General features: G+C 50.2%; 1 protein-coding gene across 8 annotated transcripts in view; it reads right to left on the minus strand.

The window, feature by feature from the left end:
* The window catches only part of NPHP4 (nephrocystin 4), a 107,993-nt gene that overhangs the window by 36,030 nt on the left and 56,032 nt on the right, over positions 1-15,931 (minus strand). For all 8 annotated transcript variants that reach the window (XM_019746702.3, XM_088790066.1, XM_074334191.2 and 5 more), the window contains one exon: positions 467-528. In XM_019746702.3, the coding sequence (XP_019602261.3) occupies positions 467-528 (62 nt within the window). The remainder of the gene's footprint in view (positions 1-466; positions 529-15,931) is intronic.

Below are 15,931 nucleotides of genomic sequence, written 5' to 3' on the forward strand. Positions count from 1 at the left end.
CCTGCCTCCCTGGGCAGCGGTGACTGCCAGGTAGCCTCTCCTGGCAGAGGTGGTCGGGAGAGGAGGGGTGGAGACCACACCTCGGTGTCTCAGGAACACAACAAAGGTGGTTCAGTCCTGGTGCTTCTCAACCCTTAGACAAAATGGCTATGGAGAACGCATCCTTTTTAAACGTGGGAAAAAGTGCCTTTGATGGCAGACTTGAAGGTCACTAACCATCTCGGGAAGCCACCGTCCTGGAGGCAAGCGGTGCTTCGAGCAGCATGTTAGGAACCCACTGCACAGAGAACAGGAGGGATACTGGGACACCTGGCCCTCCCCTCTGGCTCCTGGGACCCTTCCCAGCCCCAGGAAAGCAAACAAGACATCAACTGTCCTTAGAGATGCAAAGAGAACGTTCCTGCACCCAGAGCCTTTACAAAATTGGTTTTGGAATTCTGAAAAGGCCCATTGAGCCTGGACTTACCCCTGGTCCCACCGGCGAGTCTTGGGGGGCGACGAGCCCCTGGGGTGGTGGCACTGGCGGGCCTGGGAGGAAGCACAGGGACAGGAGGGGCCATGAGCCTCAGAGGGGCCGGGGCACGTGAAGCCCAGCACATCAGGGCCTGACACGTGTCCCCCTGGGGTGGTGAGCAGTGCTGCCACTCGGCACTGGGCTGCAGTGGCCGTGTAGTCCCAATGCTTAGTGGTTTGAGAGGACTCAGGGTATGCGTGACACACAGCAAGGGCAGATCCCCACGTCACTGTCGCTGCCTCTGAGAAGAAAACTCGAGCTCAATCTGCTGCCACTCCGGCTCGCCCCTCACTTTGCAGGGCCCCTTCTCCATGGCTGTGCAGTCTCTCTAAGTGTGGGCCTAACGAGACGTGCGTGTGGGACACTCCACCTTCTCACGTGCTTACCCCATGGCTTTTCCGTCTTTTCATCTGCTCAGACACCGTGCCTTCAAAGAGTGGGGCTCTGACATCTGTCTGGGCTGGTGCTTTCCTGGCTGGGGCCCACTTGCCATTTCGTTAACAGACACGCGTGGCAGACGCCGCTGGCCAGGCTGCACGGGCCTCTGCTTCTCCGATCACTCACAGCCCTGCTAATGCCGCTAAGCACAGCCCGGCCTGAGTCCTCCTCCCTCCAGGTGTGGGCACGTGGGACCAGGAGGAGTCCCACGGCATCCTAGCCCTGCCTCCTGCGACCCTCACGGGGCCCTGGCCACCGGCCCGTGGCTCTCCCTCCCTCCTCTGTGGCACCTGAGCCGGGAACAGGCAGGCACCAGTGAACGTGCGTCAAGCCAATGAGCCTGTCATACTCCATGCAGCTCCGAGTCCCCAGGGCACACCGTGCAGGCTGAGTTCTCAGTACCTGCTGACCCGCCAAGTGACCGGCGGGGCTGAGACCGGAGACACTGAACCCTCAGCAGAGAATGCCAGCAGCTCCCTGTGCAGCTCTGTTCACCATAAAGTGAAAATCACAGCAGCAACGCCGGCGTCCACCACGGAGGGACTAAACACACAAAGTGCACCCTGAACCCGGCCCTGCTGTGCCCTGGGGCCCACGGGCCACCAAAGCCCCTGCCAGCTGTGAGAGTCTACATGGAGAAGGTGCTGTAGGTTCCCTCCAGGCTGAAGGACTGGGCAGAAGGGGGGTGGGGGGCAGGGACAGGAAGGGGGACAGACCTGCCCCACCCCAGCTCCTTCCTAACAAGCCAGGAACCTGGGACACTCTAGTCCCAGGAGCCTTCAGGTTTTGAAATGAGCTCACGGCAGGGGTGGGGGACGTGGGGGGGAAATCATGGAGCAAGCTTCGCTTCCCAGGAAAGATGTGATCTCACTAGGAGCAAAACACAGATGAGGATTCTGCCGGCCCAACTATCCTGGAACTGCATGGCTCTCCCGACAGTTTCATAGCTCTCTCTGTGTAGCAACTCACTGTCCCCAACCAACCCCTCCCCGAAATGGTCTAGGAGATGAAACAGAAGAGCAGAGCAGAGTCTGCTTTGTTCTACTGTAAATGGAGACTGAAAACTCCACAGGCTGATTGTGGTAACGAGGAAAAAATTGCAGGGAATGGCTCCATTTTCCTCTGCTAAGAGGAACCTGGGCTTAGCGCCAGAGCCTCCGCGTGTCGTCGGGATGAGTAAAATCTGAATGGAAAGCTGTGGAAAGTTAAGCCATCGAAGCACATTAAAACTTCTCACCTTCTCAAAGTGGGGTGTTGTATAGTGTGTTTTAAGGTAATGCTTCACATCATGACCTATGCAATCTTCCTAGAGAATAAAAGCACCAAAAATAAAGCTTTGGCAGTGATTAAAAAGATGGCTGCTGGCGATCCAAGAGCCAAGTCGGCCCAATTCCACAGACACCAGGGAAGCACGGACTGAGAGAAAGTAGACCCGAACCGCAAAACAACTCAGTTTCAGGTCTTTTTGTTTTAATGTCCCAGGCGGTAATCGTTGGCTGCTTCTCAACCTCCACTACGTAACTGTCACACCCAGAGGACATCAGGTCCTCCAGAGCCACCGATTCTAATTCCTCCAAGAGTCTCCCAAAAGCCAGGATGAGGGTGGGTGCCTAGGAAGCCCAACTTCCGCCACAGAGCATGGCTGGGGCAACACGCACGTGTGCAAAACACACACGTATAATAACATCTGTAGCCTGTACAAGAACATCTGTAGCCTGGTGTGCAAAGACTCGTACAAATGTCTGTGGCATGCATGGGACAGGTACACAAACGTCTGCGGCTGTGCTAGGTCGTGTGTATAAACATCAGCGGCTGCACCGCTGAAAACAGCAATGCATCAGAATGACGCACACGCTCTGAAAGGGAACCTCTGCAATAAAAGGCGGCTCATCCACGTGGGGAACACGGAAGCAATGAAGAAGGGGGGCGGGTCGACTGCTGGGTCCTGACATGGAATGGAAAGGCTGCCAAGGCAAGTTACACAGTAGAGAAAGCAAGTCACGAGACAACCGCATAATGCAACCCCACCTGCGTTAAAGGGAGAAGAAAGAAAACCGCACGTGGATGCAGGTACGTAGGTAAATTCACTGAAATTCACGGAAGAGTAGGGCTACAGCTTTACCCTTTGTACGGGTGAGTCAGCGTGTATTTGGGTATTACTAACTGTGGAATTAAAATCATTTCAGTTTCATGATCACTAAAGGTGTGTCTTCAAGTCCTGCCAGAACTTGCAAGCGCTCCTGGCTGGACCAGCGACACCAGTCATCGGCACTGAGAAATGAGACTTCCACAGCAGCTATTGACTCCAGGTGCTGCTCCCGGATGGAGCCCCTCCGCCCACACCCCTCTGCTGGGCTGCTTCCTGGGGGAACATCAGTGTTGCCGAGCCACCACAGGGCTCTGGTTTCAGGTAAATAACCTGGAAGTTAAAAAGAAGAATAGATAAACTCAGAAAGGACAGCTCTGCAGGGGCGCTGGGGGCAGCTCTGGGGCCCCAGGCTCCCTGGAACGGGTATCATGGAGCCTCAGTCTCGAGTCATCAACAAGAACAGTGTAAGGGACTAAGTCAGTGGTTCCCAGTCCAGCAGAGCGAACTGCGATGCCGACAGTACATACCGATGGCTTGAGACAAAGGAGAAAGTTCCACTTTCCAACTGTGGCAGGTGTGGCCTCCTGTCTGAAGATTAATTTTCCCTGGCACTCTATTACTCCCCAGTCAGTCTCCACTCACTGGAAATCCTGGCCAACAAAAGCTCGATTGTCTCCAACCCTTAGTTCAGCTTCTAGAAGCCCAAACACCCCACACTTCACGCCCCTTTTAAGGCAAGCAAGGCCGGGGCTTGCAGGCTGCCCAGCACCTGGGCTGTCCAGGTCCTGCAGGGTCAGAAGAAGACCGGCTCCTGCTTTCCTGCATCCTGCAAATCTGCAGTGCCTCCCACACTCTAGGAAAGGGGGACTACTTTTCAAGTCAACAGTTCTCAGACAGCATTTTTGGTGAGTCACAGAAAGGCACAAACATAAGTGGACAGGTCAATGAAAGATGGGGCAATCATCCTCCTGCTGGAGAGAGCAGAGGTCTGCCAGCGCCCTTTCTGGAAACACTGGCGGGGGTCCCTGCAGCAGGAACCACCTTCCTGCGATCTCAGGAGCGGCCTGTATAAGAGGCAAATTGAAGCACTTTATCCCAAAATGCAAGCTGTCTTCCTGGGAATGTGTGTGTTTGAACGTAGTTGTGCATTCATTCTGTGGGGAGACTGAGGAAAGGAGAGGCAGCAGGCAAGGCACGGCGAGGGGCGTTCACAGGAAAACGCTCCCCTGTGGAACAAACCTGCCATGTGTAACTGGAGGGTCACTTATTTGCTGGGAGGACGGCGGTTGCTTAGTAACCAGTGGCAGCTCGGGCCAAGGCAGGGAAGGGCCAGGCCCTGGACCAGGAGGGAGGGGCTCTGGCGACGTTACAGGACAGGAGCCAACAGCTGGCCCCAAAAGGCCAGGGGAAGGAAGGGGTCGTCACGGCTCAAGACACAGTAGGTGTGATTTCAAGAAAGATGGTGGAAAACAGCCATCCTCATCAGACCTTGAAAGTGAAGGATTAATCAGTATTTACTGGTACTCCAGACACTAAGAATTCGTAAGGCAAACCCATTTGAAAGGCCGTGATTCCTACTGACCTGGGGGTAAAAAGTCATTCTCCCTACGATTCTGATCACAGGAACGGGGGAAACGAGCGAAATCTAGGAAGAGAGAAAGGGACAGCTGGATGCGGGAGTGGGCTGGGGTCTCCGTGCTGAAGTTCAGAGCCCAGGCACAGGAGCTGCCCCATCCCGGTTACCGGCCCAGGAGGCCTGGGAGTAAGTGCCGTGCTGTGCGTGCCCAGAGCCCCAGGCTGGGTCACCTTCAAGGGCCGGGCTCAGAACATCACATCCCTCGTTCAGCCTTTGCTCACTAACGTTCCAGCACGACGAGCCATTAGGTGCCTTTAAAGGTGCAAGCTAACCTGCGTTTCCCCACTGCTGCCTAATTTCCTGGATGGCAAGGACGCTGCCTGTCGGAGAGGACGTTCCCACCAGTGTCCACAGCACAGAAGGTCACAGCCACGTCAAGAATCTAACGTGATATATTCTGGGAAACACCATGATTACACATTTCCAATGACCCCTTCCACATGGCTGTTTTTAAACCTATTAAGCAAACACAACGAAATTCTGACAACCACCACAACATTCAACAGCAAAATATGGGTCAGGGAAATTCCAAGTTACAAAAAATAAAGCCTGAGTGCCCTCTAGTGGCTCCCGGGACACTGTCACGGATGGTGATGGATGGACCTTTGCTCCCTTGTCATTTTATAGGAGAAATAAAGAGGATAATTCATAACAGAAAGCCAAAGTACCTCCCTTAAAGTGACAGCCGCATGTCATTAAGATTTCCAAAGGACCCATATAAGTTAGTAAAATATTGAAGTAAGAAAAGTTTCCATCATAAGTTAAGCACCAGTGGATATTTAAGTCTCTTATTCTGGGTCTCGGGAGGCAGTGTCTTCAAATGCTCCGGAGCTGGGATGAGGGCCACCACATTCGTGTCATGTGAAGGCAGCAATGAATCCAGAGTAAATAAAGAGAGGAATGAGATCAGCTTCCATCTATGCGCATCTGCTGGCCCCAAACGGCAGCTGAAACGCAGATGGCGCTGCTGCCATGTGTCTGCACAGAGTTCAATCCCTGATCCTTCCAGCCACCAAAGGATCTGCTGCCGCCAGCCAAGGAGGTGATGGTAAGTCTTCCAGTAAAGAACTAACAGTGTGTACCCAACAGCTCTGACCTTAAGACGTCAAACCAACTCGGTGCGCCCACGGAAGGGAGAATGACACCCTCGGCCAGTCCTCCAGAGACAGGCTGATCTCAGCGGGCCCAGAGCCGAGCTGCCTCTGTAGGGAGGCCCCTGGCAGGGCCCCCCGAATCTCGGTGCCTGGCTCCCGGCTGGAGGTCGGGGTGGAGCTCCCAGAGGAAAAGCACCACTCACTGTTCATCCTTTGCACACAGCATAGCAGCGGCAGGAACGACTAATGTCTACTCATTTGAAGATCTCGAAATACAGGACAAGCTGGTCCAAGCTGGGACGTGACCAGCAGTGGAAGCAGCAGCATGGGGAAGGCTGGGCCTGGCCATCAGGACACAGGCCCTGGATGCAGGGCAGTCACGTCGCCGGTGTAGCCCCCCCGGGTCCACACGCTCCTCTGAAAGCAGCGCCCACGGGTTCCCACTAGTGAATGACCCTCCCAGCCCCAGCCATGCGGTCAGGGCGGGTGACCCACCCCCACACCAAGAGAGGGTGTGTGACCAGGGGCGACTGCCTGCCCTGTCCCCATGGCCGTCTTACCGGGTACCAGCAGGTGATGCAGCAGAGTGAGGAATTTTATTGGAACAAGTGAATAAAAGACGTCCTTTCTGCTGGGATGCCTAAGCCTGAAGATAAGTGTGGAGCCCCTGGGCCACCACGTGAAGAAGCCTTTCCAGAAAGAAGTCAACACAGAGCTGGAGGGCAAGCGGATGGGGTGTGGGAGGGAGACGGACACGGAGTTTTCATGACGCAGCCAGGCCTCCTATCAGCTCGACCGCCGAGCTTTCCTGCCCCACGAGCCCACAAAGTCCCGCTCTTGTTTAAGAGCTGGGTTCCTACCCCATGTGTGTAAGAGTCCCCACTGACTCTACAATCACGGCTGAATGCTGTACGCTGGGCCAGGACTCTGGGGCAACAGAAAGGTGAACAGACACTGGCTCCGCTGGTGAGATGCTCCTACAAGAGACCTGCACCTCTCACCTCCTGGAGCACAAATAGGACATTTCCCAGCCCTGCAACCAGGTGGGACCACCTGGCCCACTCTAGCCCAGGAGCTGGGAGAAGCGATGTGTGTCATCTCTGCTCCAGAACATTTAACTGGTGGCACACAGTCTCGCGAGGTCTCCCCTTCTTTCCGGCACAGCAATACTCAAGATGACAACTGCCATCACGTGACTACAATGAGCGGAACCGCCACCAAGCCACAACGGATGTACAGCAAGAGTAGGGAACGGACCTTTTTGTTTAAGCCAGTGAGACTGGGGACTTATCTGTTACCATAGCAAACCTGACTTATACACGCCAGGAGCAGCAGGGGAAGGAAGATACGTGGAAAACAAACAATAACACAAAATAAACAGCAGCACCCACCAAGGCTGTGGGATGGGAGAGAAGCCTCTGCCAGAGATAAGACATCTGAGCTGGGCTTTCAAGAAGAGTCCAAGTTTCCATGTGAAAGAGCAACGAAAGTTTAAGATACATTTTTAAATGTGGGAATACCTTTAAAATACTTCCAAGACTTTTTATTATTCGACAGATAAATTGAAAATACACTAAGCATTCAACTTTTTTAGAACTTGAAAAAATTAAGAGGATGAAATGAATAACGGTAAAAATATATAAAATTAAATTTTAATTTAATTAAAATTAAAGATATAATTAGAAACTTAAAGACAAAGAACAAGAGAAGCAATAAGTAAAACTAATAGCTAATTCTTTGAAGAGAATATGAAATATGAAAACTTGGATAAGCCTAAGCAAGAAAAGGAGAGACCCACCAAAACATCAGGCATGAGGGAGGGAATCTAGTCACAGATACAAATTAGAATTTTTCTGCTTTTTCTTTTTTGTTTTTATCCTTTCTTCACCTTTCCCACCCAGCCCTTCACGCTGCTTCCATCTGGCAACAATCAAAATGGTCTCTGAGTCTATGAGTCTGTTTCTCTTTTGTTTGTTTGTTTATATTGTATCTTAGATTCCACATATAAGTGAAACCATATGGTATTTGTCCTTCTCTGACTTATTTCACCTTCTAGGTCCACCCATGTTGTTGCCGATGTCCAAAACAAATTAGAATTCTTAAATTAGACACCATTTTCTCCCAATGTCTTTATAAACTAAATGAAACTGACCATTTTTCTAAAGAACAGTTAGTTAACACAAGATGAGATAGAAAACCTAAATAGATCAATAACCATAAACAGAAATTTAGTGGTTGTCAATTCCCTTCAAAAGACACCAAGTTCCTGATGGTTTTATGGGTAAGTTTTATCGGACCTACAACAGGCCCTGCCTTTTGGTTAAACAATTTTAAAGCACAGAAAAAGACTGGAAAGCTTCCTAGCTTGTGACGGGTAATTTTGTGTCAACTTGACGGGATCACAGGTGCCCAGACACTTGGCCAACCGTTACTCTGGGTGAGTCGTTACCTGTGAGGGTGCTTCCTCGATCGGTGACTTGGGAAAGCTGGCCCTCCCCAGATCTGCTGAGGGAACAAGGAAGGAAAAGTGTGCCCTTCCTGTCTGACTGCCCCGCTGGGCCTTGGTCTTCTCCTGCCTGTGGCGCTCCTGCTCCCCAGGCCTTCACACCCGGACTGGAATCTACATCACAGGCACCCCGGTTCTCAGACGGCACCACGCCACCGACTTCCTGGGTCTCCAGCTGGCAGGATTGTAGGACTTCTCAGCCTCCATAACTGTGTGAGCCAATTTCTTATAATAAATCCCTTCCGGTATGTATATCCCATTGGCCTGTTTCTCTAGAGAGCCCTGACTAAACATGCATTTTACAAAACTAGCATGCTCTTAATGCCAAGACCTGATAAAAAGACATGACAGAAAAGAAAGCTATTGTGCGGGAGACCCTGCTCGCTGCGCCATGTCATGTGCGGAGGCCTTCTCGCCGCGCCATCTTTCAGGCGGGGCGGCCTGCGGGGTCTCTGCTCCCGCTCCCCACACAAGAACGCAGGATATGGTGAGGCCGAAAAGGAACACCCACGGAGCCATAGGTAGGGGAGCCATACCACTATGGTCTCACTGGAGGCTGGGCCCACCGGACGCGTGACCTGCCGTCCGCCTTTCCGCCAACCGACCGACTGACGACTCTCCTCCACTCTCTCGACTCTGTTCCTCTCTCTCGGCTCTCCTCTTCCGCTCTCCTCAGCCCTCCTCTTCCACTCTCTTCGGCTCTGCTCGGCTCTTCAGCAATCCTCGGCAATCCTTCGTAGCTACAGCAGTTATACCAGCTGCCAATCGGCTAACCGGCCACAGCCGACGGCCATTCACCACCCGAGCCAGCACCCTTCCACGTGAGGCCGAGAGCCTGTAAACTACTTTCTGGGGCTCTGTCCCCACAGCTATACATCAGGAATCTGCTTATCATGACCCACCGGTCCAATTCGGCCCACAACCTGTGTTTGTAAATAAAGTTTTATTGGAACACAGCCACGCTCATTCATTCACATGTCATCTATGGCTTCACAATACACCAGCAAAGATGAGTAGTTGCCACAGAGGTCATCTGGCCCATGAAGCCTAAAATATTTGCTATCTGGTCTTAAAGTCAGCTGACCTCTGCCACAGACAAACCTCTTTTGTGAACTAGAAACAGAAATCCTGAACAGAAGTTAACCTAACCAAGGCAGGCATAACTGAAGTTCCCCACTAGGCATTCCCTAGCTGACTTTTTCCAACAGACTTTAGTTTTTAGAGCAGTTTTATGCTTACAGTAATATCGAGGGGAATGTACAGAGACTTCCCAGGTACCCCTCATATGCACAGCTTCCCCCACATTCAACATCCCGCACCAGAGTGGGGCATTGTTCCTTTTGCTGCCTAAAATATTTGGTAATTTATTCGTTTATTGTCTCTTTTCAAAATGTGCACTCCATGACGACAGGAGCCTAAAAAGCACCTGGCACATCACAGACTGTCAGTATTTGCTGGATGGATGAGGGAGAGGTGGGAGAGGGGGTGTCATGGGGGAGACCCTGCCCATTGTGCCATTTGTCGTGTGAGGCGGCCTGCGAGGTCTCTAGTCCCGCTCACCACATAAGAACACAGGACATGGTGAGGCCAAAAAGGAATACCCACGGAGCCAAAGGTAGGGGAGTCATACCACTATAGTCTCCCTGGAGGCTGGATCCACACGACCTGCAACCTGCTGTCCGCTTTTCTGCCTGTCAACCAACCGACTCACCAACCAGCACAGCCGTGGCAGTTATATCAGTGGCTAATTGGCTAACTGGTTACAGCTGACGGCCAACTAGCCACAGCTGACGGCCATCTACTACCTGAGCCAGCACCTTTCCACGTGAGGCCAAGAGCCTAGAAACTGCTCTCTGGGACTCTGTCCCCACAGGGGGGCCCTCTGAGAAGACAGTCCCATAAGCACCTCCAGAATGGCTAATGTAACACGGCAAGAGCAGAGCCACCACAGCTCTCTGGGCCCAGGGAGAACCCACTTCCCTGGACAGTGTCACGGGTACAGGTTTGCACATCAAAGACTTTGGGGTGAAAAGAATCTCCGTGGAGGAGTGCTACTTTTATCCTGCCCTGCTGTCACCTTGTTTCTCGTAAGATTTTGCGTCTGTGTTGAACTAAATCAGTGCTTGAAAGGAGCATGTTTATGTGGCTACCGCCCCTGCCGATGCTGCCAGCCAGAGGGATACCATAATGACAAGGTTACAGACAGCCCGTAGCCACAGCGATGGATTTGCCCCGGGCCAGGCAGTCCTGCGCATTCTGACCGGCCTTCACTCACTTAATCCTCCCTACAGCCCTGGACGTCCTCCGCCCATTTTTCTTTCTGGTTGTTTATCTACTTCTTATTGACCAGGAGGAGCTCTTTGGATAATCTTTCTTTCTAATCTAATTCCTTCAATTCATTTTTCATGGTTGTATGTTTTGCAAGTATCTTTCAGTCTGAGGTTTATCTTTTAATTTTGTGTATGGAGTCTGGTGGGGACAGAGTCCCGGAGAGCAGTTTCCAGGCTCTCGGCCTCACGTGGAAAAGTGCTGGCTCAGTTATTAGATGGCCATCAGCCATAACCAGATGGCCATCTGCTGTGGCTGGGTGGCCATCAGCTGTTACCAGTTAGCCATTAGCCACTAATATAACTGCTGTGGCTATGCTAGGGGGTTGGTTGGCAGAGAAGCGGATGGCGGATTGCAGATGACACAGTTAGCAAGAGTGGTTACCAAGCACAGATTGCGGCTAGCAAGTGCGGTTAGCAAGCGGATTGTGGATTACGGATCGTGTGGATCCTACTTCCTGTGTCTCACCCGGCCGCCAGCGAGACTGTTATGCAGGAAGACCCCTCGTTGGGGTACTGGTGGATGTTTGCTTTTGTGTCTCGACCAGTCCATCGAGACAATAGTGGTGTGACTCCCCTATCTATGGCTCCGTTGTTGTTCCTTTCTGGCCTCACCATGTCCTGCGTTCCTGTGCAGGTAGACGGAGCTGAGACCCTGCATTACAAATCTTCTCTCACACACGCAAGTTTCATATTTTAGCACAATCGTATTTCTCAACCTTCTCCTTTCACTTTCTGCTTTGTCTGTCTTGCTAAAGAAAACCTTCCTAACCCCAACGTCGTAAAAACAGTGTCCCAATGTTTTCCAAAGAGCTCACAAGTTTTGCTTTTCACAGTTAGAAGTTTAAGCCATCTCATCTTGCGGCTAAGGAAACGGAAGGGCAGAGACATTGAGCGACTGGTCTGAGATTTCCAATCAGCAAGTCTGAATTCATAAACACACACCCCTGTGCTCAGTTACTCACACCTCACCGTGTTGTACACACCCCTTTAGAAGTTGCTGTTCTCACGCAATGCACTGTCGTGGGGCGTTACCCACAGTGCTACGTAAAGATCTAGTTCATGCATTTAACTGCTTATCTAGCACCCGTTGTCCAAATAAATCGGCTTATTTACCCATTCCCCGATCGATGCTTCTGCACCTCCCCTACTAGAAGCACTGCTGTCGTGAAATGAACGTCCTCGTCGGGGTTCCCTGTACGTATGAACTAGCCGTCCTCTGCAACTGGCATCTAGAAATGGCATTGCTGAGTTGAAGGGTATTAACTAAATATTATGAAATTGCTCTTCGACGCAGCTGTCTCTTTCCATTGTGCTAAGAGTTCCTCTTTTCCCAAATCCTCATTAACCTTCGCTATTCGACAGCTAGATTTTTCCAATTGAGGGGGATAAAATTATTTCTTTTCCATTCATTTTATTTTGCATTTCTCTGATTACTGGTGAAACTGAGCACCTTTTCATATGTTTATTGGGTATCCTGCCCATTTTTCTTCCCTGTTGTTCATTAGTTCTTATCGATTTGGAGCAGCTCTTTCTATCATCTTTCCTCTCACCATGAAATTAGGATCTTATTTTATATTTCACATATGGACAGCCATTCCAGCCCTACTAATGGATGGGTCCACCCTTGCTCCTTATAGTAGAGGAAATAATGCTGCACCCCAAAACATCCACATCCAAGGAAAGTAAGGCTGCTCGTCAGCTGACCTTGAGATGGGGAGATGTCCTGGGTGACCTGGGCGGGCCCAACACAATCACAACAGTCCTTATAAGTGAAAGGGAAGTGGGGGCTCAGAGCCGGAGAGAGATTTGGAAACGCTACACTGCCACCTTAGAGACACAAGAAGGGGCCAAGGACGCAGGCGCCCTGGAGCAGCTGGCAAAGGCCAGGAAACGCAGAGCCCCCAGAAGGAACCAGCCCTGCCCACACCTGGCTTTTAGCCCCTAAGGCCATTTTGGACTTCTGACCTCCGGAACTGTATGACAGTAAGTTCATGATATTTTAAGCCATTAAATTGGTGGTCATTTGTTATAACAATGACAGGAAACTAATCCACTGCATCTGTGCACCAGTACCACGCTGTTCCAGTTACCATGACTTTATGGTAAGTTTACAAATCAGGAAAGAGAAAGCCTCTTCTTCAAAATTGTCTTGGCTATTCTTGACGACTCATATGTAATTTTTTAATTAAAGCAGGAAGCTTTATCTTAAAAGAAAATAAACGCAGGGCACGAGGGAGACACGGTCCAGGCAGAGCACATGGGCCAGGAGTCCCGGCCATGAGAACGCACGACGCGGTTAGTGAGATCGCAGCAGCGCAAAGCAGCTGGGAACGGTTTCCAAACCACTGGACTGCCAGCGCTGGGGGTGGGTGATTTCAACAGCCTAGAAGTCCTTAGCAGCAACGGCTTCTGCGTCTGGCCAAGATGGGGTGACAGTCCCCGGATTTATCCTCCCAACCGAAACCAATTTTTTAAAAACTGAACAAATATATAAAGCAATGGTCACCAAGACACTGGAATTCAGGCAACAAAGAGTGGTCCTGAGCAACAGCAAACAAAAGAGGTGAGCCTGGCAACTGGCGTTTCTAGAGTCTGCAGGTCACGGTGCAGGGCGAGGAAACCCAGACAGAGCACGGTGAACTCTGACTTGAGAAGACAGAACCGAGAGCCCAAGGAGACCAAGGAAGCTGGAATTCACAGGGCCAAGCGCCAGGATGAGGTGCACACAGAGATGTCCCTCTAGGATCCGGGAGGTTACTGATTAGGAAACCCCCCAAGGCCGAGCAAGAGCCACCTGAACAGCAGTTGGTGCTCACACAGGGCTAGGAACCAGCCACTGGTAAACCTCACAATTCAAGGGCCATCGGGCAGAGTGCTCAAAGAGTCTTGTCACATCGCGGGGAATAGTTAGGCCTAGACTAAACGCACTTCTGATCCCACCTAACAAATCGCAAGGGCGAGACCTGAAAGGATCAAATTCCTGAGCTCCAGAGTATATATCACATACCAAAATATTCAGCACCCAGTGGGAGAAAGTTCACAATACCTGGAATCCAATACAAAATTAGCCGGCATGCAAAGAAGCAAGAAAATACAACCCGAATTAGGACAAAACTCAATCAATCAAGATGGACCCAGAACTGACGGAGGTACTAGAATTAGCAAACAAGGATATTGTAATAGTTGTAAGTATTTCCTATGTTCAGCATTAGAGGAAACGCTGAACATACTGAGTCAACACATGGAAAATATAAAAAAGACCCAGACAGCCTTTGTGCAGATGAAAACTACCATATCTGAGAAGAAAAACACACCAGATGGGGTTGATGACAGAGCAGACACTGCAGACAAGATGAGTGAACATGAAGACGCAGCAGTGGAAACCACCTAACGTGAAACAATCTAAGGAGAGGTGAACGGAACATGGGCGAGCTGTGGGACAACTGATACATGTGTAATTCGGGGCCCCAAAAGAGGAGAGAGAGAAAGGAAGACGGAAGAAAATATTTGAAGAAATAATGATCAAAATTTTTCCAACTGTGATGAAAATCATAAACCCAGAGAGCCAAGAATTCTGCTCAATGAACCCCAAGCAAAAAATGAGTTTAAGGACAATTCTGGGAAATGGAGGCAAATCCCCTCATGAAAACAGACAGGACAAACCAGGAAAGCAAAAGCCCACAGACCAAACCCCAGCTGATCCAGGACAAAAGACGCCAACGATAGGGTCATCCCATCATAGTTTATAATTAATATGATTAGAAGGTTTACCAACATAACCAGCTGTTCGTCTCCAGTGCCGTAACTCATCATAAATTAAACATTTGAAAATTCCGTTCCAGAAAAGGTCATTACTTTTTCTCCTTAGATCTAGCTCTACAGGTTCCTTCTCTAAGAAAGTGGTCTGTTTCCACAGACACAGGTAAACTATGTTTATCACATTTCACTAGTGTCTTTTTAAGTAACTTAATCAGAAACCAGAGTAACCCTGTTCATTTTAAATCACAAAATAGACCTATTTTTATAATCTAGGACACTATCCTTCTTTCACATTTATGTTTCCCAGAGATTGATATTTGTTTTATTCTTACAATGTAAACACATGTCAAAGATGTCAAAAAAGGAAAGATACTAGATTGAAAACACGGGATGGGTTAGAAATAAATTTGGCCCTTGGGTTGGCATTTTTTAAACTATTTATTCTATCCCATCAATGCGTTCAACTTTATCAAATAAAATTGGAAATTTACTCTAAACTGACTGACAGAAAAATGCATGCCTTCCACCCACCACTGTGAGGGACTCTAGCAGATATTCTGGCAATTTCTCAAGGACAAGCGCTGCTGTACATTTCAGTACCGCGTACGTACGGTGGTTTTTAATGCACACATCGGTGGTAAGCACATATCCTGAGAACAGGCTGGGAAGCGCAATGCACAAAAACGGAAAGAACAAAACAGTTAAAACCATCAGATGCACTGCCTTTTTGAAAAGACTATTAAGTGTTGGTACCTGAATGTTTTTAGATAGCAAGTGTGCTGCTTCCACCAACTGTAAAATGAAATGCAACAAGACCAGTTTCCATAAACTACAATCTCAACTCATAAAAAAACCCCTCCCAGATGAGACTCGCTGGTGTGTCTGCACCAGCAGGACCGACAGGGAGACCCCGCATCATCGGCCACGGGAAAGCCATCAGGAGGGGGACACCTACGCAGCTCCCCGCTACTGGCTTACACATTTGTTCATGCCCTATCTTTCTAACTTCCTAAGAGTCTAACCACTGTGATCCAGAACATTCTTTCAGCTGGCAAGATCTCGAGAAGCTTCGAGCCAAGGGTCCCACGCTCACTCACAGTGAACTTCTCCAACACTCCCTTTTAACTTCCGCGCCCCTTTTCACCATGGGTGGGATTCACAATCAGGACGTGGGCTTGCTGGCCCTTAGGCACACACAAGGAGGCCCCAAACACAAGGTACTGGCCTCGGCAGAAGGTGCTGAGCCAGCCCAACACGAAGCTGAGGTGGGAGTCACTCCTTCGCCACCTACACGCACGTGGCTCCATCCCCACCCACAGGAAGGACATCACTCCACTGGTAACCTCACTCCTTTTCTTAAAGCCACGTCCTGAGGTCACAGACTCCCCACTCTTGGACAGGGATTCAAGGGAGTGGAAAGCATTTCTGAAAAACAACAAACTCATGGCTACATTCGTAACGCAAAATAGAGCTGGCAGTCCGTGGCTTTCAGCCAATTTCTAATTCCTGAACCCCATGTTTGCAGGACAGCCATGTGAAGGACCCTCTAGGTGTCATGAACAGAA

This window comes from Rhinolophus sinicus, chromosome 14 (genome assembly GCF_057876585.1).
Source record: "Rhinolophus sinicus isolate RSI-liver-muscle chromosome 14, RSI-T2T, whole genome shotgun sequence".
Taxonomy (NCBI): Eukaryota; Metazoa; Chordata; class Mammalia; order Chiroptera; family Rhinolophidae; genus Rhinolophus; species Rhinolophus sinicus.